Source organism: Balaenoptera ricei, chromosome 19 (assembly GCF_028023285.1).
Source record: "Balaenoptera ricei isolate mBalRic1 chromosome 19, mBalRic1.hap2, whole genome shotgun sequence".
Taxonomy (NCBI): domain Eukaryota; kingdom Metazoa; phylum Chordata; class Mammalia; order Artiodactyla; family Balaenopteridae; genus Balaenoptera; species Balaenoptera ricei.
In genome coordinates, this window is record NC_082657.1 from 46,501,012 (window position 1) to 46,521,537 (window position 20,526).

At 37.5% G+C, this 20,526-nt stretch overlaps 1 protein-coding gene and 1 pseudogene across 1 annotated transcript in view; one reads left to right on the plus strand and one right to left on the minus strand.

Annotated features, from left to right (window-relative positions):
- The window catches only part of LOC132353775 (cytochrome b5 type B), a 30,032-nt gene that overhangs the window by 3,148 nt on the left and 6,358 nt on the right, over nt 1–20,526 (plus strand). Inside the window, exons 2-3 of the mRNA XM_059905189.1 lie at nt 12,527–12,655; nt 13,199–13,228. Of these exons, the coding sequence (XP_059761172.1) occupies nt 12,527–12,655; nt 13,199–13,228 (159 nt within the window). The remainder of the gene's footprint in view (nt 1–12,526; nt 12,656–13,198; nt 13,229–20,526) is intronic.
- On the minus strand, nt 9,232–9,977 carry LOC132353863 (ER membrane protein complex subunit 3-like; annotated as a pseudogene).

Consider the following 20,526-nt stretch of genomic DNA (forward strand, 5'->3'; position numbering starts at 1 on the left):
AACCTTTGTTTCACAAAGCATGTTTTTGTGAACCTTTGTTTCAGTTAATATTCTTGTTTTCTTACTGTATCACAAGTGAGAAAAGTTTGGAAGCCATTGTTTTATGTATAATTAACCATTTCTGAAAAGAGTAATAAGCTTAACACATAGTGCTGTTTTAAAGCTTTCTATGTAATTTTTAGTGACTGTTGGCGTAAGTGGGAATACTAGGTTGGAGGGAAAAACAATACAGAAGGGAAGAAAGTAAAACTCTTTAAACCCCAAGAATTTGTTTGAATCCTTCTACATCTTCCACGCATATACCAATGTATACAGATATGTATAAGTAGAAATAGAATCATAGTATTCCTTAATTGAATTATAGTGTCTATTAATTGATTTGGTTTAATAGTAATAGTATTTCTTGGGTGCTTATTATTCTGACGGCTTACATGTAATTTCTTTTTTAACCCTCCTAACAACCCATTTTAGAGATTAGAAAACTGAGGAGCAGATAAATAACTTTCACAAAGTCATAATGTTAAGTGGTACAGGTGGAGTTTGAACTCAGGCAGTCTGACCAGATAACCTATGCCCATTACATTAGGATTTGCCTCAATTTTTTTTCATGGCTATAGAGTATGGAATTAGGTCTGTTTTACAACCACCTTCTTCCACATCTTAGATATAATTTGGAAGGATTGGGAATGTGATAGAGGGAAGTTAGAACTAGTACCTTTTTTCTGGAACCCAGGTAATTTTTTCATTTTTTGAACAGGTCATACGGGTACATTGTGAAAAGCCTTCCTCCCATCTGCCCAGGTCGACCTCCTCCTAAAGTTAACTACTGTTGTTTGTGAATTCTTCCAGAGTTTTGTTTTGCACATACAAGCAAAAGTGAATGTAGTTCCTCCCACTCTTTTTTTTCACCCATAAGGTAACAGCATACAATACTCGCTGAAATATGCCTTGCTTTTTTCATGTAACTGTATGTCTCAGGAGTCTTTCCATATCCATACCTGGAATACTCCTTTATTCTTCATAGAATTTGTTGGACTGATTATAATTTATTCAAGCAGTCTCATATTTATAAACATTTGGGTTGTTAGTAATATTTTGCTATCTAGGTTTTTTTCCCCCACCTAAGTCAACTCTATTGAGATCTAATGTACATACAATAAAATGTACAGATTTTATATGTGGAGTTCATTGAGCTTTGAAAAATGTTTCATCTGTGTAATCACCATCACAATCACTGTATAGAACATTTCTACCATCTATGTTCCCATACAACCACTGATTTGATTTCTAACACTGCAGAACCGTATGTATTATTTGTCTAACGTCTTTCACTTAACATATCTGTGAGATTCATCTATATTTTTTCTGTGTATCAGCAATTTATTCCTATTTAGTGCTTTTTATTTCATTGTAACCATACTAAAATTTAGCTGTTTGCCTGTTGATTGACACTTGGGTTGTTTCCAATTTTTGGCTATTATGAATAAAGCTGCTATGTACTTTCATGTACAAATCTTTGTGTGGACATATGTTTTCATTCCTCTTGGGTAAATAGCTAGGAGTGAGATTGCTGGGTCATATTTTTTTGTTTTTGTTTTTAAGCAACTGCCAGACCTTTTCCCAGTCGCACCAGCAATGCATTAGTTTTCCAGTTTCTGCACATCCTCATTGACACGTTTTGTCAGTGATTTACTTTTAGCCGTTCTAATGGGTGTGTGCTGGTATATAATAATGGTTTTAACTTGCATTTGCCTGATGACTAATGATGTTGAGTATCTTCATGGGCTAATTGGCCATTTGCATGTCTTGTAAAGTGTGTGTTCAGTCTTGCTCATTTTTAATTGGTTTGTTTTCTTATTATTGACTTGAAAGCAGTCTTTATATATTTTGGATGCAAGTCCTTTCAGAAATATGTATTGAGAATATTTTCTTACAATCTGTATTTTGCCTTTTCATTTTCTTAAGTGTCTTTTGAAGAGAATTTTGGTGATATATATATATATATATACGCACACGCATATATATATATATATATATATATATATATACACACATACATACATATATATACACACACATTTGGTGATATATATATAACACATTTTAATGGCTGGGTGTGGGCTTTGGGGTTCAAGAGTCTTGTTCAGTTTCCTACTTTACCGTAACCTTGGGCAGCTGTGCTCTGTAAAGGCCTTTCCCATCTCTTCAAGGGAGATAATAGTACCTACTCCACAGGGTTGTTGTTGAGACAATTGATTTAGGTAATTCATATAAAGACTTATCATGGTACCTGGCATAAAGAGCTCAGTAAGTGTTAGTGGTTATTTTTATTAATAATAAAAAATTGTTTCCTGTAGCATCTTTTGAGTGCTTACTAACTAGCACATGCTCTGAAGATTTAAAGGTGAATTAGATGCTTTGGACTTGCTGGGAAGATGAGATCTGTGTACAAGCAATTGTCGTGCAAGGTAGAGTGGTCTTGCCTTTGGAAAGATGGAGAATGCAGGCTCTGTTTGGTGCCACGCTAGGGTACCCCTTGAAAGCTTCAGTGTCTAACTAATAACAATTCTTACTGGATTTCTCCAAGGCTGGTCAAAAGAAAGTGCAATTTGATTGTTATCTAGCTTGTGGAATTACCAAATCTGTAGCAAGTATGCTTTCTTTCCTTGAACGGTCTCAAGTGGTTGGTCCTAGGGAAGGCTAGAAATAAGATGAGGCAAAATTTAACCTCCAGCACTGTCCAGGTGAGCTGCCCTGATCACAAATCGACCTTTGTTTATTCATGCCAGAAAGGGAGAGAGGGCAGGTGGGAGGGAAGGAGGGCAGAGTGAGTGCCCCCTAGATCTCACTATGTTCCAGGTTCTGTGCTATGTTCAGGAATACAGCCATGAATAAGACAACCATGGTCCCTGTTCTTAGGGAGCTTATAGTCTAGTGGAGGAAGAAAGATATTAAATAAATAATTGCAATTGTGATAGTACCATGAAGATGCCTAAGGAATTGTGAGAATCTGTAGCAGTGGTACCTAATATAGTGGGGATAAGGGTATGTAATCTGGTGGGAATAAGTTATGTTTGGATCTGCAGACCTGAAATTCAGACCGTGAGCAATTGTGACTGCCAAGGTTATACCATTTCTGGCAGCCATCAAGTTAACCTCTCCTAGGTGACACCCCTGCCTTACTAGGTTCTTTCTAATCCAAATGCAAATACCTATGGACCTGCACCACTTCCTGCTGTTCACCACCCAGGTCTATTATCTTTCTCTGTGTTGTCAGACCGTTTTTTAGGAAGTAGTTTTTTTCCTCTCCAAAACTTTAACATCCATATCTTATTTTGATGAGGTATTCTGCTAATCTGTTTGGGTAGGCTGGCCTAATTTTGCAGCTTCCATAATCTTAATGTTTCTAGATTTCATTTTCCAAGTCAGGTGATCTTTAGCATATCCCTTTTGTTACATTTTTATTACATCAGCATGGAATTTCCATTCACAGAGAATTTGTGTAATTTTTTCCCAGCAAGATTTTTATTGTGTAACTGTTTGTCATTCTTCACATTCTCCTCTTTTCTGCCCATCTGTCCCCTATCCTTTCCATAGAATTAGTAATCTGGAAGTATTATTTTCTGTTAGCAATTTGTCCTCTTTCTTTTCTATATTAAAACATAAAGTTTCTGTCCTCCTTTCAGTAATACTTAGTAAATGAACTTAAGGAAAAGCCAAGAGGCTTCCCCTGCTCCCTACCACAAGCCAAAAGGCTTCCCCTGCTCCCTACCACATATTCCGTGGACAATTGACCGACTAAAACCCGTCCCAAGGGGACATTACAAAGTTTCCTTTGTATCTGTAAAGTATTTCACTTGATTATTGCTGGACTGAGATAGAAATGAATCGATCACAGGCATTGTTTCATCAATTGAAAGTTTATGATCTTGGTTGCCATATAGTTTATTTGAAATATTTATAGTGTTATATAATTGCTTATGCATTAAAAGCTGAGACAAGATCCATTAGTCTTAAAACACAAAGGCTATCCAGTTCAGAAGAATCGTTTTTGCAAATTCATATGCGATTTAAAAGCAAAGCAGATCCTAGAAAAAATGGGAAATGTGTACTGCCTTATATTACGTTTACTTAATAAAAACAGGGAGAAACTTATGATTGTCCAATAGATTTGAGTAGCACTGGTAACCAACCAATCTAGGTGACTGAGGATAACCTCCAGACTCCTTGGTCTTATTTGTTTTGTTTTGCTGTGATTCAGACAAAGGTAAACTTTTGGGCTTACGTTAATTATAGGTATGTAAACCTAGCTTTTTTTGTGTGTGGGTAAAATATATATAACATAAAAATTTGCTATTTTAACCATGTTTGTACTATTAGATGGCATTAATCGCATTCACAGTTTGTGCAACCAACATCACTGTCTATTTCTAAAACTTTTTCATTACCCCAAACAGAAACTCCATAACCATTAGGCAATAACTACCCTCTCATCACTCTTCCCAAGCCCCTGATGCAACCTCTAATTTACTTTGTGTCTCTATGAATTTGCCTATTCTAACTACCTGATATAAGTAGAATCATACAATATTTGTCCTTTTGTATCTGGCTTCTTTTACTTAGCATGGTTAGGTTTTTAAATTTTTATTTTTATTATGGTAAAACATACATAACATAAAATTTACTATTTTAACCATTTAAAACCATTAAGCATAACATTAAGCGTACAGTTCAATGGCATTAAGTACATTCACACTGTTGTGTGTCTATCACCATCAACTGTTTCTAGAATTTTTTCATCATCTCAAATTGAAACTGTACCCATTAAACAATAACTTCCCATTGCCACCTCCTCCCAGCCACTGGTAATCACTGTTCTACCTTATGTCTCTGTGAATTTTACTGTTCTAAGTACCACATGTAGATGGAATCATACAGTATTTGTTGTTTTTGTATCTGACTTATTTCACTTAGAATAATGTCTTCAGGGTTCATCCATGTTGTAGCATGTTTCAGAATTTCACTCCTTTTTAAGGCTGAATAGTATTCCATGATATGTGTATACCACGTTTTGTTTGTCTGTTCTTCCATTCTTCAGTGGACATCTGGGTTGTCTCCACCTGTTGGCTATTGTGAACAATGCTACAGTGAACATTGGCATACAAGTGTCTGTTTGAGTCTTTGTTTTCAGTTCATTTGGATATATACCTAGCAGTGGAATTGCTGGGTCGTATGGTAATTATATTATAATTAGATATTTGAAGACACTCCAAACTGTTTTCCACAGCAGCTGTACCATTTTACATTCCCACCAGCAATGGATGAGGGTTCTAACTTCTCCATGGAACACTTGTAATTTTTCTTTTTTTCAGTCATAGCCATCCTAGCGGGTGTAAAGTGGTATCTTTTTGTGGTTCAATTTGCATTTCCCTAATGACTAATGATGTTAAACATCCTTTCATGTGCTTATTCGTTCTGTGTATCTTCTTGGGAGAAATGACTATTCAAGTTTTTTGCCCCTTTTTAAATTGGATTGTTTGTCTTCTTGTTGTTAAGTTAGATTTCTTTATATATTATGGATATTAATTCTTGATTAGATATGTGACTTGCAAATATTTTCTCCCATTCAGTAGGTTGTCTTTTCACTTTCTTGATAATGTCCTCTGACATTTTGATGGAGTAAGTCCTTCCGTATCAGCAGTTACTTTAAATGTAAATGGATTAAACTCTCCAGTCAAAAGACAGAGATTGGCAGAATGGATAAAAATACATGGTCTAACTATATGCCATCTGTAGGAGACTCACTTTAGATTCAGAGACACTAATAGGTTGAAATTGAAAGAACGGAATCATATTCCATGCAAATAATAACAAAATAAGAGTAGAGGTGGCTATACTAATATTAGATGAAAGAGATATTAAATCAAAAAAAAGCTTTTAATGGGCAGAGAGTTGTTTTATTTTGGCCATGCCCTGTGGTTTGTGGGATCTTAGTTCCCTGGCCAGGGATTGAACCCATACCCCCTGCATTGGGAGCACAGAGGCTTTTTAAAAATTAAATAATTAATTAATTTTTTTGGCTGTGTTGGGTCTCCGTTGCTGTGCGTGGGCTTTCTCTAGTTGTGGCAAGCAGGGGCTACTCTTCATTGTGGTGCGTGGGCTTTTTATTGCAGTGGCTTCTCGTTGCAGAACATGGGCTCTAGGCATGTGGGCTTTAGTAGTTGCAGCATGCAGGCTCAGTAGTTGTGGTGCACGGGCCTAGTTGCTCTGTGGCACGTGGGATCTTGCCAGACCAGGGATTGAACCTGTGTCCCCTGCACTGGCAGGTGGATTCTTAATCACTGCGCCACCAGGGAAGTCCTGGGAGCAAGGAGTCTTAGTCACTGGACTGCCAGGAAGTCCCCATAGAGTTTTAGTTTTACAAGACAAAAAGTTCTGAAATAGATGGTGCTGGTGGTTGCACTGTTTTACATTCCCAGGGTTATAATTTCTTACATCCAAATCAACACTTGTTATTTTCTGTTTTTTTGATGATAGACATCCTAATGGGTGGGAGGTGGTATTTCATTGTGGTTTTGATTTGCATTTCCCCAGTGACTACTAATGTTGAGCATCTCTTCATATGCTTGTTGGTCATTTGTGTGTCATCTTCAGAGAAATGTCTATTCAACTCTTCTGCCCATTGTATAATCAGGTTATTTGATTTGTTGTTGAATTTTAGGAGTTCTTTATATACTCTGGATATTAACCCCTTATGATTTACATATCTTTTGTTCTGTTGGTTGTCTTTTCACTCTGATTGTGTCCTTTGATGTAGAAAACTTTTTAAGTTTGAGGTAATCCCATTTGTCAACTTTTGCTTTTGTGGCCTTTGCTTTTGATGTCATATCCAAGAAAGTATCACTAAGTCCAATGTCATAAAAGCTTTTCCCCTGATTTTATAGTTTTGGGTCTTACGTTTAGATCTTTAATCCATTAAGAGTTCATTTTTGTACATGATATAAGGTAAGGGTCCATCTTCATTCTTTTGCATGTGAATAGTCAGTTTTCCCAGTACTATTTGTTGAAGAGACTGTCCTTTCCCTGTTGAGTGGTCCTGGCACCCTTGTCAAAGATCATTTGACTATACATAGAGTATACGCAAAGGTAGTTGTGTCTATGATATTTTGGAACTTATTTTCCCACTATTTATATATTCCTAAGATTTAGCCATATGGTGTCACTCTAGTAAGTGACCACATTTGGATATCCACCATCTAGGACATTATAACATCCTGGAACCTCTCCTTGTAGACCCTCCCAATCACTGCCTCCTTCCTCATTCCCAGAGGTACTGGCTCTCTTGACTTTAACACTATAGATTCATTTTGCCCTTTTCTTTTCTTTTCTTTTCTTTTTTTTTGGCAGCACCGTGCAGCATGCAGGATCTTAGTTCCAACCAGGGATCGAACCTGTGCCCGCTGCATTGGGAGCTCGGAGTCTTAACCACTGGACCGCCAGGGAAATCCCTTGTTTTGCCTATTTTTGAACTTTTTAACAAATGAGTATCACAGTATATATTGTTTTGTGTCTGGCATCTTTGGTTCAATATATTATATTCTTTTGTGCATATTGCAGTGCTTCATTCTTTTTCATAGCTGATTAGGATTCTATTGTATGATTATACCCCAGTTTATTCATATTCTCCTTATGGATATTGGGTTGTTTCAGGTTTAGGGTCATAATGAATAATGATGCTATGATCATCTGTGTGTGTGTATGTGTGTATAAGTTCATATATCTATACACATTTCTCGAGTATATACTTAGGGAATTGATTTTATTTTTTTAGAATGAAATTTCTATTGAGATAACAAGATTCATATGCAGTTATAAAAGAAATAATAGAGAGACCCTTTGTACTTTTTACCCATTTCCCTATACTGGTAAAATTTTGCACAACTGTAGTACAATATCCTACTCGGGATATTGATACTGATACAATCCACAGATATTATTGTGACTTCCCCAGTTTTACTTCCATAAAACTGGTCTTAAAGAGAAAACAAGATGGTTTAATTTGTTGAGTCAAGAATCATTCATTCTTGATTACAGTACTCAACATGCAAATTACATTTAACTGTTGGTATAGAATGGCACACTGCTACTTCCCTAGGACATTTAATTCAGACAGAATTATCCCTGGGCAACCGTTATCTTTGTATCTGCCAGCAATTGCCCTATCTTCCTTCTTATAACAGTATGTAAACTCTCATATCCAGAATAACTGGGTCCTTAGTTCAGCTGAGTGGTTACATACAGTACAGAACCATTGATTTTTTTTTTCCACCCCTGTGTATTTAATATATTCTGAGATCCAGATCAAGAATCTCCCATATTTAACCTATCTTTGGTCATCCTGAAGGCACTTGAGAATCCAGCAGTATATCAGGGTCATTAGCTTTCCCTGGACAGTATTAAGAGATATAGAAAGTTTGCTAAGTCTGTCCTGGCCCTGAGTATTCACTCTGAAAAAGAGTTTATTTGAATAAAGTTTTGACTCATTTGCTCTTTATGTCATTCTGTAGGCTCAAAATGAACAATACAGAGAGACTTGTTTTGCTCATACATAGTTTCTAAATTTTCAGTAATGAAAATTATTAGTTTTTTAAAGGAAGTTATAAAAATACTAGCACATAAATTAAATATAAAAATACAGGATATTCGGATCCCAAGAAAACGGGAGTTTACTGTGGTCTAGAAGTCAGGCTGATTGCACATGATAATTAGTTATAATTGGCAATGTTTCTTCCAAAGATTGAATTTTTGCTAAGTTTTTATATATTATCACTAGCTTGAGTTTCCCCCTTTCTCTGCCTTTCATTTCTACAGGCACCAGAAGGAAATTTTAAAACATTTTAAAAATAGCTCTTTCCTTACAAGTCACCCAGCACACAGGCCTCGTTTCTTCTAGTTTCAAATATAAAAAAGAACCTGGGTCAGACAAGAATGATCCTTGTTGCATGCCCATCAGTTCATGCATTTTCCTTTTTATTCTGTGAGTCTCCAGTGCAAACAAAAGCTAAAAGGTTAAGGACTACTCCAAGTTCCCAAGAGCTAATCCCTGGTTGGCCTTCAAAAAGAGGTCTGTAATTCATTTTTGAATATGCCTTCCAAGTGGAGGCGTTTGGCCATGTGCTCCTCTTTGACATCACCTGGTGCCCTCTGGTGATCTGTTAGCTCCAAAACTTTTCACTTTGTCTTGAAAGCTTTCTTGGTATCTGTGGTGGGCATGGCCATGGCTGCTCCAGTCATCTGTGTCTCCATCATTCCTGATTGGTCATTGGCATTATCTTGGCCCACATTTGGAGAGTGAATGCTCTGAAGCCCAAATACACAGCAGAAGTACCAGGATGCAGCTATCAATAATGGGTAGTTCGATTCCTTTCTGTAGCATAGGCTTACATAGGGTCATTGGAAATAACACTTTGTGATAAAGCCTAAGAATGTCATGTTGATCCATCCACCAATAAGAATCACAGCGAGGACATTTGTGACATTCTCTTTCATCACATCTGTGAGTATCGTGGGATCAGTTGTAGGAGAAGGTGGTATTATTTTCCCCCCTTTTTTTTTTTTTTTTTTTGAAAACTCCATCCTCTGGGTTCTTGAAGTAACATTTTTATGTCAAGGACTGTTTGGGAATATAATTTCCATTTTCCCTGAGGACTGTGCTTTGAATTAGGACTTAACTAATTTCAGATATTTGCTCCTGGGTGAGCTTCTTGTCACTCTGCAGTAGAATAGACACCTAGTGGTGGATCACACCCCCAGGTGATGATAAAGATGGGCTGGACCACCCAGAGGCTCATGTCGGAGTTGAGCAGCAGCTCACTGAGAGCCAGTCCGACCAGGGTCACGGGGCTTCTCCTCCCTGGGGCACTGGGGCTCCTCTTGGGATTCTCCTCAGGGACTTTTCCGTCCTGCAGCCTGGGCATTATCTTGGCTCAGGGCTGGCCTGGGCTCTGCTGTGGCCTCAGGCCTAGTGCATTGCCACTGGCTGGGCTGCTGTTTGATCTTAAATAATGTCTGAAGTTTATAGAGTTCTAAAACAGTAACGAAGGGTTCCCTGAAATATTTTTGCTTGCTCTAAACCATCTGTATTAAGACCACATTTTGGAGTGAGAGTTATTTTACTAAACCCTTTTTTTTGACCACTCTGACCCTCCTTGCCTCTGTGAAAAAAAAAAAGTAGGCTATAAAACAGTATATACCATATGAATTCATTTTTATGAAGACACAAAACCTTTTCATCACTGCCTAGTACATTAAATTGTAAGTACTCAATAAAAATTGAAGCATAACAATTGAAATGGTTGAATGAATGGACAGGAAAAATAGTTTTATGCACCAAAATGTTAACTAACTGTACTTATTTCTGTTATAAAGCTATAGTTGATTCGTTATTCTTTTTTTTTTCTCATACAGTAGGAAAAAAAAGTATAAAAGGGTTGCTTATTTATTTATTTATGATGAGAGATTGGTGAAAATGAAAATACTTTATAGTTGTAGAAAGAGCTATGTAGGGAGTCAAACTCATCCATTCTCTGGAGTATCTCAAACAACTAAGACATTTTGTTATCCTTTTACTCTGAAAGGCAGCATAATAGTTGGGATGTGTCATAAGGAAAAAATATCTTCCATAGTTTAGATACATAGAGCAAGTTGGGATGCAATTCCAAAAATAATAGCTTACCAGGGCTGAGAGTGTTCAGATGTAACAACAGTTGAGTGGCAGCTGTCTAACTCTTGCTTCAAAACAGCATGCTTAATGCTGGGGTGGGAGACCCATCACTGGGTGGAGACCTTTTAGGAGACAAAAATAGAAGTTTCCTTATCCTCACGGATCTCAGAGGCAAGTGACTGACTGGGAGGTTACACTTAGAGTTTTTGTGCTTCCGTTGAATTCATCTTTAAAGTAGGGATGATAATATTATTCCTGCTTAAAAGGTTGTTATAAAAAGTAACTACTGGTTCCTTAAAAAACTAAAAATAGAACTACCATAAGACCCAGCAATCCCACTACTGGGCATATACCCTGAGAAAACCATAATTCAAAAAGAGTCATGTACCAAAATGTTCATTGCAGCTCTATTTACAATAGCCAGGACATGGAAGCAACCTAAGTGTCCATCATCGGATGAATGGATAAAGAAGATGTGGCACATATATACAATGGAATATTACTCAGCCATAAAAATAAATGAAATGGAGGTATTTGTAGTGAGGTGGATGGAGTTAGAGTCTGTCATACAGAGTGAAGTAAGTCAGAAAGAGAAAAACAAATACAGTATGCTAACACATATATATGGAATCTAAGGGAAAAAAAAAAAAGGTCATGAAGACCTAGTGGCAAGACAGGAATAAAAACACAGACCTACTAGAGAATGGACTTGAGGATATGGGGAGGGGGAGGGGTAAGATGTGACAGGGTGAGAGAGTGGCATGGACATATATACACTACCAAATGTAAAATAGATAGCTAGTGGGAAGCAGCCGCATAGCACAGGGAGATCAGCTCGGTGCTTTGTGACCACCTAGAGGGGTGGGATAGGGAAGGGTGGGAGGGAGGGAGACGGAAGAGGGAAGAGATATGGGAACATATGTATATGTATAACTGATTCACTTTGTTATAAAGCAGAAACTAACACACCATTGTAAAGCAATTATACTCCAATAAAGATGTTTAAAAAAAAAATTGTTTTCTGAGTAGGTAATACTGTACTTGGGAAACCAATTTCAGAAGGGTGTATAGTGAAAAGTCTTCCTTGCACCTGTCTCCCAGCCACCAGGTTCCCTTAAATGTTTCTGGAGAGATTTTATGCATATGCATGCATATGCATGCATATGTATATCTGCTTTTTAAAATGATAGATGATAGCACATTATACTAACTATACCTTTCTCTTGTTGAGTACAGAGTATTTCCTATCCTTATCTCATATAATACTCACAATAGTAGTTAAGATAGGTACTCATATTGTCTCCATTTTACAAATAAGGAAACAAAGACATCTCAATTTCTTAATAACTTATCCAAGGTATATAGCATGTAAGTTATAGATAGAATCTACTTTCTAGATATAGAGGCAGTTATTTTGGTATTATTTATTTATTTAGCTTTAAAGTTTGAAACCATTTCAAACTTACAGAAAAGTTGCAGGAATAGAATAATAGTCTTTCTTTGGCTTTCCTAACCTTGATATTTTTGGAGATCACAGCTGGTCGTTTTGTAGAATATCCCTCAATTTGCGATTGTCCTAGGTTTCCTCACAGTTAAACCCACATTATGCATTTTTGGCCAAAAGACACAGGAGTTACGTTATTTTCTCCCCATTGCATCCTGTCGTGGGGTATGCAGTGCTGATTCGTCCCATTGCTGCCATTAAAGGGAGAAAAGGGAAAAGAGGAGAGGGGAAGGGGAAGTAGCTTACATTAGTTAGCTTTTCAGACAGCCCTGTCTTCAGTATATATCTTTTCCTTGTAGCATCCTGGCGGAGAAGAGGTTCTGCTGGAACAAGCTGGTGGAGATGCAACTGAAAGTTTTGAAGATGTAGGCCACTCCTCTGATGCCAGAGAAATGCTCAAACAGTACTATATTGGTGATGTGCATCCGGTAAGAATTAGCTGAGCTCTAGGAGTGCTTGTAGAGAGAGGAAGCTATCCAACAGCCACAGATCGTGATGAGGGAATGAGTTACTAAAATGGAAATTCGTTCAACCCAGCCATCAGGCTAAATTTTCTCCAAAATCATCTAGCCTTACTGTGCTAAGATAGAGGTTCTTGTCTGTAAATCAACACATATAGTGTCTATGAAAAGGAACTGATTTTGGAGGTGGGGTTATTTTTGATCGATTTTTTTGTAATGCAGTTATTATCTCTACCTAAAATAGTGGTTTGGTTGTTCTTGCAAATTCATTGCTAAAAGTGGTAACTATGGACTTTTAAAACCATACCATTCTTACAGGGGACCCTGATATACTCAGAGTCAGGGATGCAGGGGTGGGGGAGTGGGCAGTACCCTTCTGTAGACCCTGGCATCTCCCAGGGAATTACTACTACCAGAATGTAGTCTCATGTTCCAAAGTTAGAAATAAGCAGGTAATGAGAGTTCGTTTAGCTGTGTCTTAAAATATTATTTGTTTTCCTCTTTAAACAGAATGACCTTAAACGCGAAAGTGATGGCAAGGTAAGAAGTCCTCTATTTCTCTTGTGTCTTTCAAGTGTTTATATTTCTATTTACTCAAATAAAATTGCTTTTTTTTTTTTTTTTAATGTATTGTAACAAGAGAAGTGTTTACTTTTCCCCCAAACAAAAATCCTGTTTTTCAGGAATTTGGACTCAGTACTATCTCAGGAAAAAAGAATAGCTGAGTCTTGAACAGTAGGAACATTGTGTTCATGCTTCTATTTGCTTTTTTAAAAAATTGAAACTCTAAAGCCATGCCCCGTATTGCTTTGAAAGAAATTAGTTTATAGGTTCAGTTATAGAAAAGTATTTCTTATTCTTACATTTAATAGTATAGATGATAATAATTGCTTCTGTGTTGGAAAAAGAATTGGAAGGTCGATTTACTCTTGCAAGTCTTAGAATGAGTTGTAGACTGGAACAATTGAGTAATTGACTGGAACAGGCCTTTCTGTCCCTGTTCCCCTATGGTGTAGGCTCAAATAGGCCTACACACCCTTCCCATTCACACAGTGATACCGTAAAAACAAAAGATTAAATATTTGAAAACCTTAATGTGTACTGCATAATGTACCAGGAAGAAAATATGAAAGCATTTTTGCTTCCCACAAGCTGGATGGTTCATCTCCCTTATTCCCCCACTTTTTTCTCGCCATTTTCCTTGACTCTTCCCCTACCCTGTAATTTAAAGGGACAGCAGTTAGTTGTCACCCAGAACATCATGGAGGCAATGTTCCCTCCTCTTTTCCTCCTTCTAGCTTCTTGCTTCCCTTTCCTCATTGAGCTGGTATTACTGAACACATGTGACACAGCAATTAAAGTTGACCTAGACACAAGAATTCTTTCAATTCAAGAGATTGCTTGATGGTATCTGCCACCTGTTGCTCTGCCATCCAGAGTGCTTGTGTAAATTAACTCTTCCGTCTTGCTGCACTCTGCTACTCTGAACTGTTGAATTGTTTATGAAGGGGGCATGAAATAGTTCTTTAAATGCTTTGTGAGCACTGTTGGTTTCTTTGTCCTCCCCTCCTAACACATGTGCTATCCATTCTTGAATCTTCACTTGTGTAATTAAGGTAAAATTTGAACTAAGCATGGCTTGTTTGGTATATTGAACATGTCCAGAAACCATTGCTCTCAGAGGTCAACATTTGATTCAAGGGATGTTCCCATTTGTACAAGAGAAGCACCTTGTATCCAGGAGGCATAACCCACTTCTGCACAGCACTGTGAGAACACCCATTATATTTAAGACAAATAAAATTGTGGGGGAGTTATAATGTCTAGAAGTCTACCAATTGCTTCTTGTTGCCATTTTTCTTCCTTGGTAGTATAGTATGTAGTTAGGACCATTCTTAGGAATGGAGAGCAAGCAGTGTTTTTCAAATTCTATTCCTTGTACCACCTGTATTGTAATCTCTTGGCGTGTTTTCTGAAATGTATATTTCCTGGGCTGCCATTACTACTACTGATTCATGATCTCTGGAGGTGGGAATTTGCGCTTAAAGTAACCCAGATAGCCAAACACCAGACTGTGCTGAATGACATGCCCATCTTTTTGTTTGAAAACTTAGGGAACTTTAGTTCTCTTCTGTGGAAAGCACTGTCTGCCTTCTATATATAGGCCAAAGAATTAACTAGAGATGTCTCAGATAAATTAAAACTGTTGAGCCTTGGACTTTCTGTAAGAAATAAAGAAAAAGAAACCCTTTTAACTGGTGAGATTTGGTGAAATTCTGTAAAAATTTAGAAGTCTCCAAATGTAGTTTGGCCCCAGCCTGGCTTAAAGAGTGATTAAAGGCAGTGTTTTCAAGGCTGTTTTTATCATGTCTGCTATACCCAAAGGATAGTCTCCATTAAATAGTGAGTCTGATGATTGAGTGTTTCCAGTCACACTGCTGTACTTCAGGCAGATCCAAGACCACCTACATAGGTTGTCATTGAGCTATAGTCCAGCCTGATTTTAGTTCCAGGAAGAAATTCTTGATCCTTCACGTTTATTTCTTACATGGGTTTTAAAGAGACACTTCTGTGTCTAGGCTGCAGGTGTCTCTTTTCTTATTTTTTTTTACATTCACCATGAAGAAGTAAACGTAAAGTTCATTTCATTAATACTTTCTTTTGGTTAAGGTTTCAGAACCTCTGTGAGGAAGTGATTTTTTTTTTTTAATGCCTAATTAAGAGGTGTCTTCTGCCTTACGCGACAGTTTTCATTTTCATTCTTCCTTTATTTTTCTGCTTCTCTCCTCCCTCCACAGCTCCAAGCTCCATGTCTCTTCCCTGCCTGAAACTACCTCGCCACCCCCTCAAAAAAACTTTAAAAAAAAAAAAAACACCCAAAACATGCTATTCTAGAGTGTAAATCAGAAACTTTTTCCCAGTATTTTGGAAACTACCTTTCATACTGCTTTTGCTATGACACGAGTAAATAAATAATTGATGGTCACCATTGTTTCCTTGTTAGACTGATAATGCCTGAGGTTCAAGACCCTGAAATGTTTGTTACAGTACTATAACTTAAAAGCTTAAAAACTACAGATCTGGCAACAGATGTTTTTCTTACCTGCTTCAGTCAAAGATAACTAACTAGAATTAAAAACCCTTTTTGTCTCTAAATCTCTACCTGGCTGGATTAGTCCCCATGCTGAGAGCCATCAATCTTCCATTCATACTTAAGTTAACACTTTTCTGGTCTGCTTTGAGTTATGGAAACTCACCTTAGAAACAGTGTTTTCTGTGCCAGTTTGCCTGCCTGCCTACTGTGCTAAAGTAACCTAGACACATTTGTGGTCCATGAGGTCTCTCTTTGGCTTATGGGTTTACTTCTTGGTTAACATTTTTATCACTCAGTCTACCTTCAGTTCAGGAGATAAGGAACATACAAATGCTAACCTGACTAAAAAAAGTGGCACCATTTCATTCATTTATTCAACAGATATTATCTAGGTGACAGTTAAACTGCTTCACTAGTCAAATCTCATTACAGTACATAGACCCAATAACCTGACCATTTTTCCATTTAACTTTTTTGAATGGGTAGTTTGTGGTGTACATGGTTAAAAATTCAAATAGTACAAAAAGTGTACTATAAAAATGACTGCCATCGCCAGCTCTGTCTCCCAGTTCCCCTTCTCCTGAGGTAACCAGCTACCATTTTCTTGTTTACTCTTCCAAAGAGATTCTGTGCATACATACATATAAATAGGTGGATGGATGGATAGATAGACTGATTGATCAGTAGACAGACCAACCATCCCTTCCTTTAAAAATCTCATAGGTGCTGTTCTGCCCCTTGCTTCTTTCTACTAAAAAATTTTATCTTAGTGATTGTTCCTTATCAATTTATAAAGATCTCTCTCATTCTCTTTAATACTTAGTATTCCATAGACAAAAGCTTTGATGAGATGACATTTGCTATAACAGGATTTGATCTGTTTCTTTTTTTTAAGGAAGTAAGATTGTCTCTATAAAGGCTTAACATGGTTATTTTTGGGTTTTTTTTTTTTTGGTTTTTTTCTGGTTGCATTGGGTCTTCGTTGCTGCACACGGGCTTTCTGTAGTTGTGGCGAGCAAGGGCTACTCTTCATTGCGGTGGCTTCTCGTTGAGGAGCACGGGCTCTAGGCACGCAGGCTTCAGTAGTTGTGGCACACAGGCTCAGTAGTTGTGGCTCACGGGCACTAGAGCGCAGGCTCAGTAGTTGTGGCACACGGGCTTAGTTGCTACGCGGCATGTGGGATCTTCCCAGACCAGGGATCGAACCCATGTCCCCTGCATTGGCAGGCGGATTCTTAACCACTGCGCCACCAGGGAAGTCCCTTAACGTGTTTCTTAAACTTCATTTTTTAACTTAAAAAATTTAACTTTTGAAATTTAGTGAACTCCATCTGTGTTAGAAGCAATTTATAACTTGCATTTAAAGGCAGATACATTTTTTTCTCCCAGGTGCTACAGACTTTTGTTATACAGTTTTCTATTACATGTACGTAAAGTATTATACATACATAGCATTCAGTTTACCTTCTCTTTTATGGGAGGGAAACTAAAAAGAATGCATGCTTTATAGTTATGTAATGTAGTTAGTTGGTTGCATCATAGTAAAAACTTCCTTTTAAGAATTGTTAAATATTCCTATCATATCTACAACCTAATTTATTAACGTTTAAAATGGGTATGCAGATGCCCTTTAGATGAGTAGTGCTTGCTATTTACCAAAGAATTTTGTATGGTGGTTTCATTGTTGCCTGTTTCTTTTTCCCTAACGTGTATTTTGTAACGTAATCTTTTGAAATAAAGCATAGAATGTAATGGCAAGATCACTCTTGAAAGACAAAATACCCTTTCCTGAGGAATCTGAAGGCTTAGTGTCTTCTTGTAATGCTTTATTTAGAAATGATGTGTAGTTTTGCAAAGCAAGATGTCAGAAGGACAAGGTAACATCTTTTGCAAATCAGCCCTACAGTGTTATAACAAGTATTTCACTTCTTGGGTCCCAGTAAATTAGTGTCTGAGTGTTTTAATTTTTTTTCTTCAGTGATGTCTTATGTATCTTATCATAATGGGTTCTTGAGAGAGTTGTATAGAAATTTGTTTTAACAGGTGTTTTTCATCTTTGAATTTGCCCTTATGTACAGGGAAATATTATTTATATGACTGGGCTGACTCTAGGGATTTATGCTTTACAATACAGTAATTGTTAAACTGTATTCTCATCTAGAAAGAAATTTTAGTACATTAGAGCGTCATGAGAAGGCTGTCCTCAAGATCCACACCACATGGCCATGAAAATATTGAAATCATATACTTTCAAAACTCAGACTTTTTAGGTTGTATGATGAACCTAAAACTAAAATTTATATAGTGTTAGCTAATGTTACACAGTCCATTGTATTATGGGGGAAAAATCCTTTGCAGTAGTGTTTGAAGCCCAAAGTTCCCAAGTTGTTTTTCATAAGTTTCTGGCCACATAGAAACCAAATTATTCTAAATAAAAAGCTGCAAAAACTACCAGACCACCCAAATACTCATTAAATTTGCTGAAGGTGTCCTGTGGTTTAAAATCCACTTCTTCCAATGTTAAATACTTGGAATCCTCTTGGAATGGCGAACATTCAATTTAGGAATTAAAACATAAGCTTCTTATATACCTTATATTTCCCTTTTATTTAAACCTCTGAAAGTCTAAGTATAAACTGTTTAGGCTGAAGATACACATAACGCTCTGTCTATATGTTTGAATGCATCATAACTATAATTTTGGCCCATTGTTTCCTACGTTTATGTTCTGGTGACAAAGTACGCCATTCCTTAAGCATGTGTTCTCCTCCCATGTTTTTTTTTTTTAATAAATTTATTTATTTATTTTTGGCTGCGTTGGGTCTTCATTGCTGCGTGTGGGCTTTCTCTGGTTGCGGCGAGCGGGGGCTACTCTTCATTGTGGTGCGCGGGCTTCTCATTGTGGTGGCTTCTCTTGTTGCGGAGCACGGGCTCTAGGCGCGTGGGCTTCAGTAGTTGTGGCTCGCAGGCTCCATAGTTGTGGCTCACGGGATCTAGAGCGCAGGCTCAGTAGTTGTGGCGCACGGGCTTACTTGCTCCATGGCATATGGGATCTTCCCGCACCAGGGCTCGAACCCGTGTTCACTGCATTGGCAGGCGGATTCTTAACCACTGTGCCACCAGGGAAGCCCTCCTCCCATGTTTTTTCATAAACAGGGTTCATAGTGAAATTACCCCCCCACTGACCCCCAAATCCCTTCCCATATGTTTGCCAATTATGACATTTCTTTGTCATTCTTTTAACCACATCAGCGAGGGTTAGTGCTCACGGCACACTGTCTCTCGGGAGAGTATCTGGAAGAACACATCTTTACGTACGTGCTGGAAAACAGAAACATCTCTGTGTGGTTGTGCTCCTTCAGTCTTCCTTCTTGGACGTGGGAGAATGGTATTAACTTCTCTCTAGTCTTTAGAAGTCTGCTCTTGTAGGTTTTGCTAAAATGCCCTTGGGTCGGAAAATTGTGTTGAGTTAATTGAATATGACTTTAGAATTCAGGTTCATCTGATTTGAGCCTTTCAGTTCACAGGTGAGGAAACTGATTTATCATTGAGCTTGAGGATATTAGACATAATTTCAGTTATAATCAGCTTTAATAAAAAGGTTACTCAAATATTATGAAATATTTCCTCTTGTCCTACAAAGTCCATGTTAGTATTTGTATGTATATAAATATATTTATTTACTTATTTATTTTATGAGGGAATTAAAGGCTTAATGAATCTTGACTTTAGGAACCACCGTATTTAAACAGTTGATTTCTGTTAATTTTGGACTAAAATCAGAGTAGACTTAAAGCAATCTGGTTGTTTGGAAGTGGATTCCAGACTCATTGGAGAATAAAGAAGCATGCATATTAATCACTTGGTAAGGCTTTTGGTAGAACTCTGGATTTGAACTGCTCTCTTGTAACTAAAATCATATAGTATTGCAATTACTACTATCCATGCCAAAGATGGAGAGCAGTCACTTCTCCTGACCAATCTTGCATGTAAATTAAAATGTGGGCAAGAACATAACCAGCCAAGATATGCCTGAACACCCACAGGGGTAAATTAAAGTCAATCATAAACTGTAGGAATTTCACCTAAGCATCTGTTAGATTCAGCACAGAGCTCTGGAGTGGAAATGAGAACGGGGGAGCTGTGCACGGAGAGAATGGCAGGGTGAAGATGAAGGAGGGTTTTGTGTTAATCGAACCCTTTTCTTCTTAATTTTGTTAAATTAAAAATAACTTATTTGGCTTCTTTCCAAACTTGGCTGAGACACTTGGCTACAAGAGCAGTGCCTTAAAAAACTCTTTCGTTTATAGTTGATTAAAAGCGGAGTCACTTTGGCATTTATTTGGCTCTTGGTATTCTAAAGAGGATAAGCTTCCTTCTCTTTTCTTTCCTAGATTGCTCTTAAAACAGGGGTTGAGGTACTTAGTTAAAAGAAAGAGAGGGAGGGAGGCAGGGAGGAAGGAAGGAAGGAAACCATGTATATTTTAAAATTTTTATTGCTTACTAGGAACTATTACAATTTCAGTATATTACGGTCTTGATTCGTCTGGTCTCTCTCTCTCTCTCTCCCCCTCTGTTTCTTCTCTCACTTGCTTACTACGTTGTCTGAGGCTCAGTCTAGTTAGCACACAGCAGTGCTTTTGGTTGTAAAAGAGGCTAAAAACTGAAATCTAGAGAATCCATTTATATGAACTAACAGATTTAATGTGGTTATAGATTAAACATCATAATACGTATATTACTC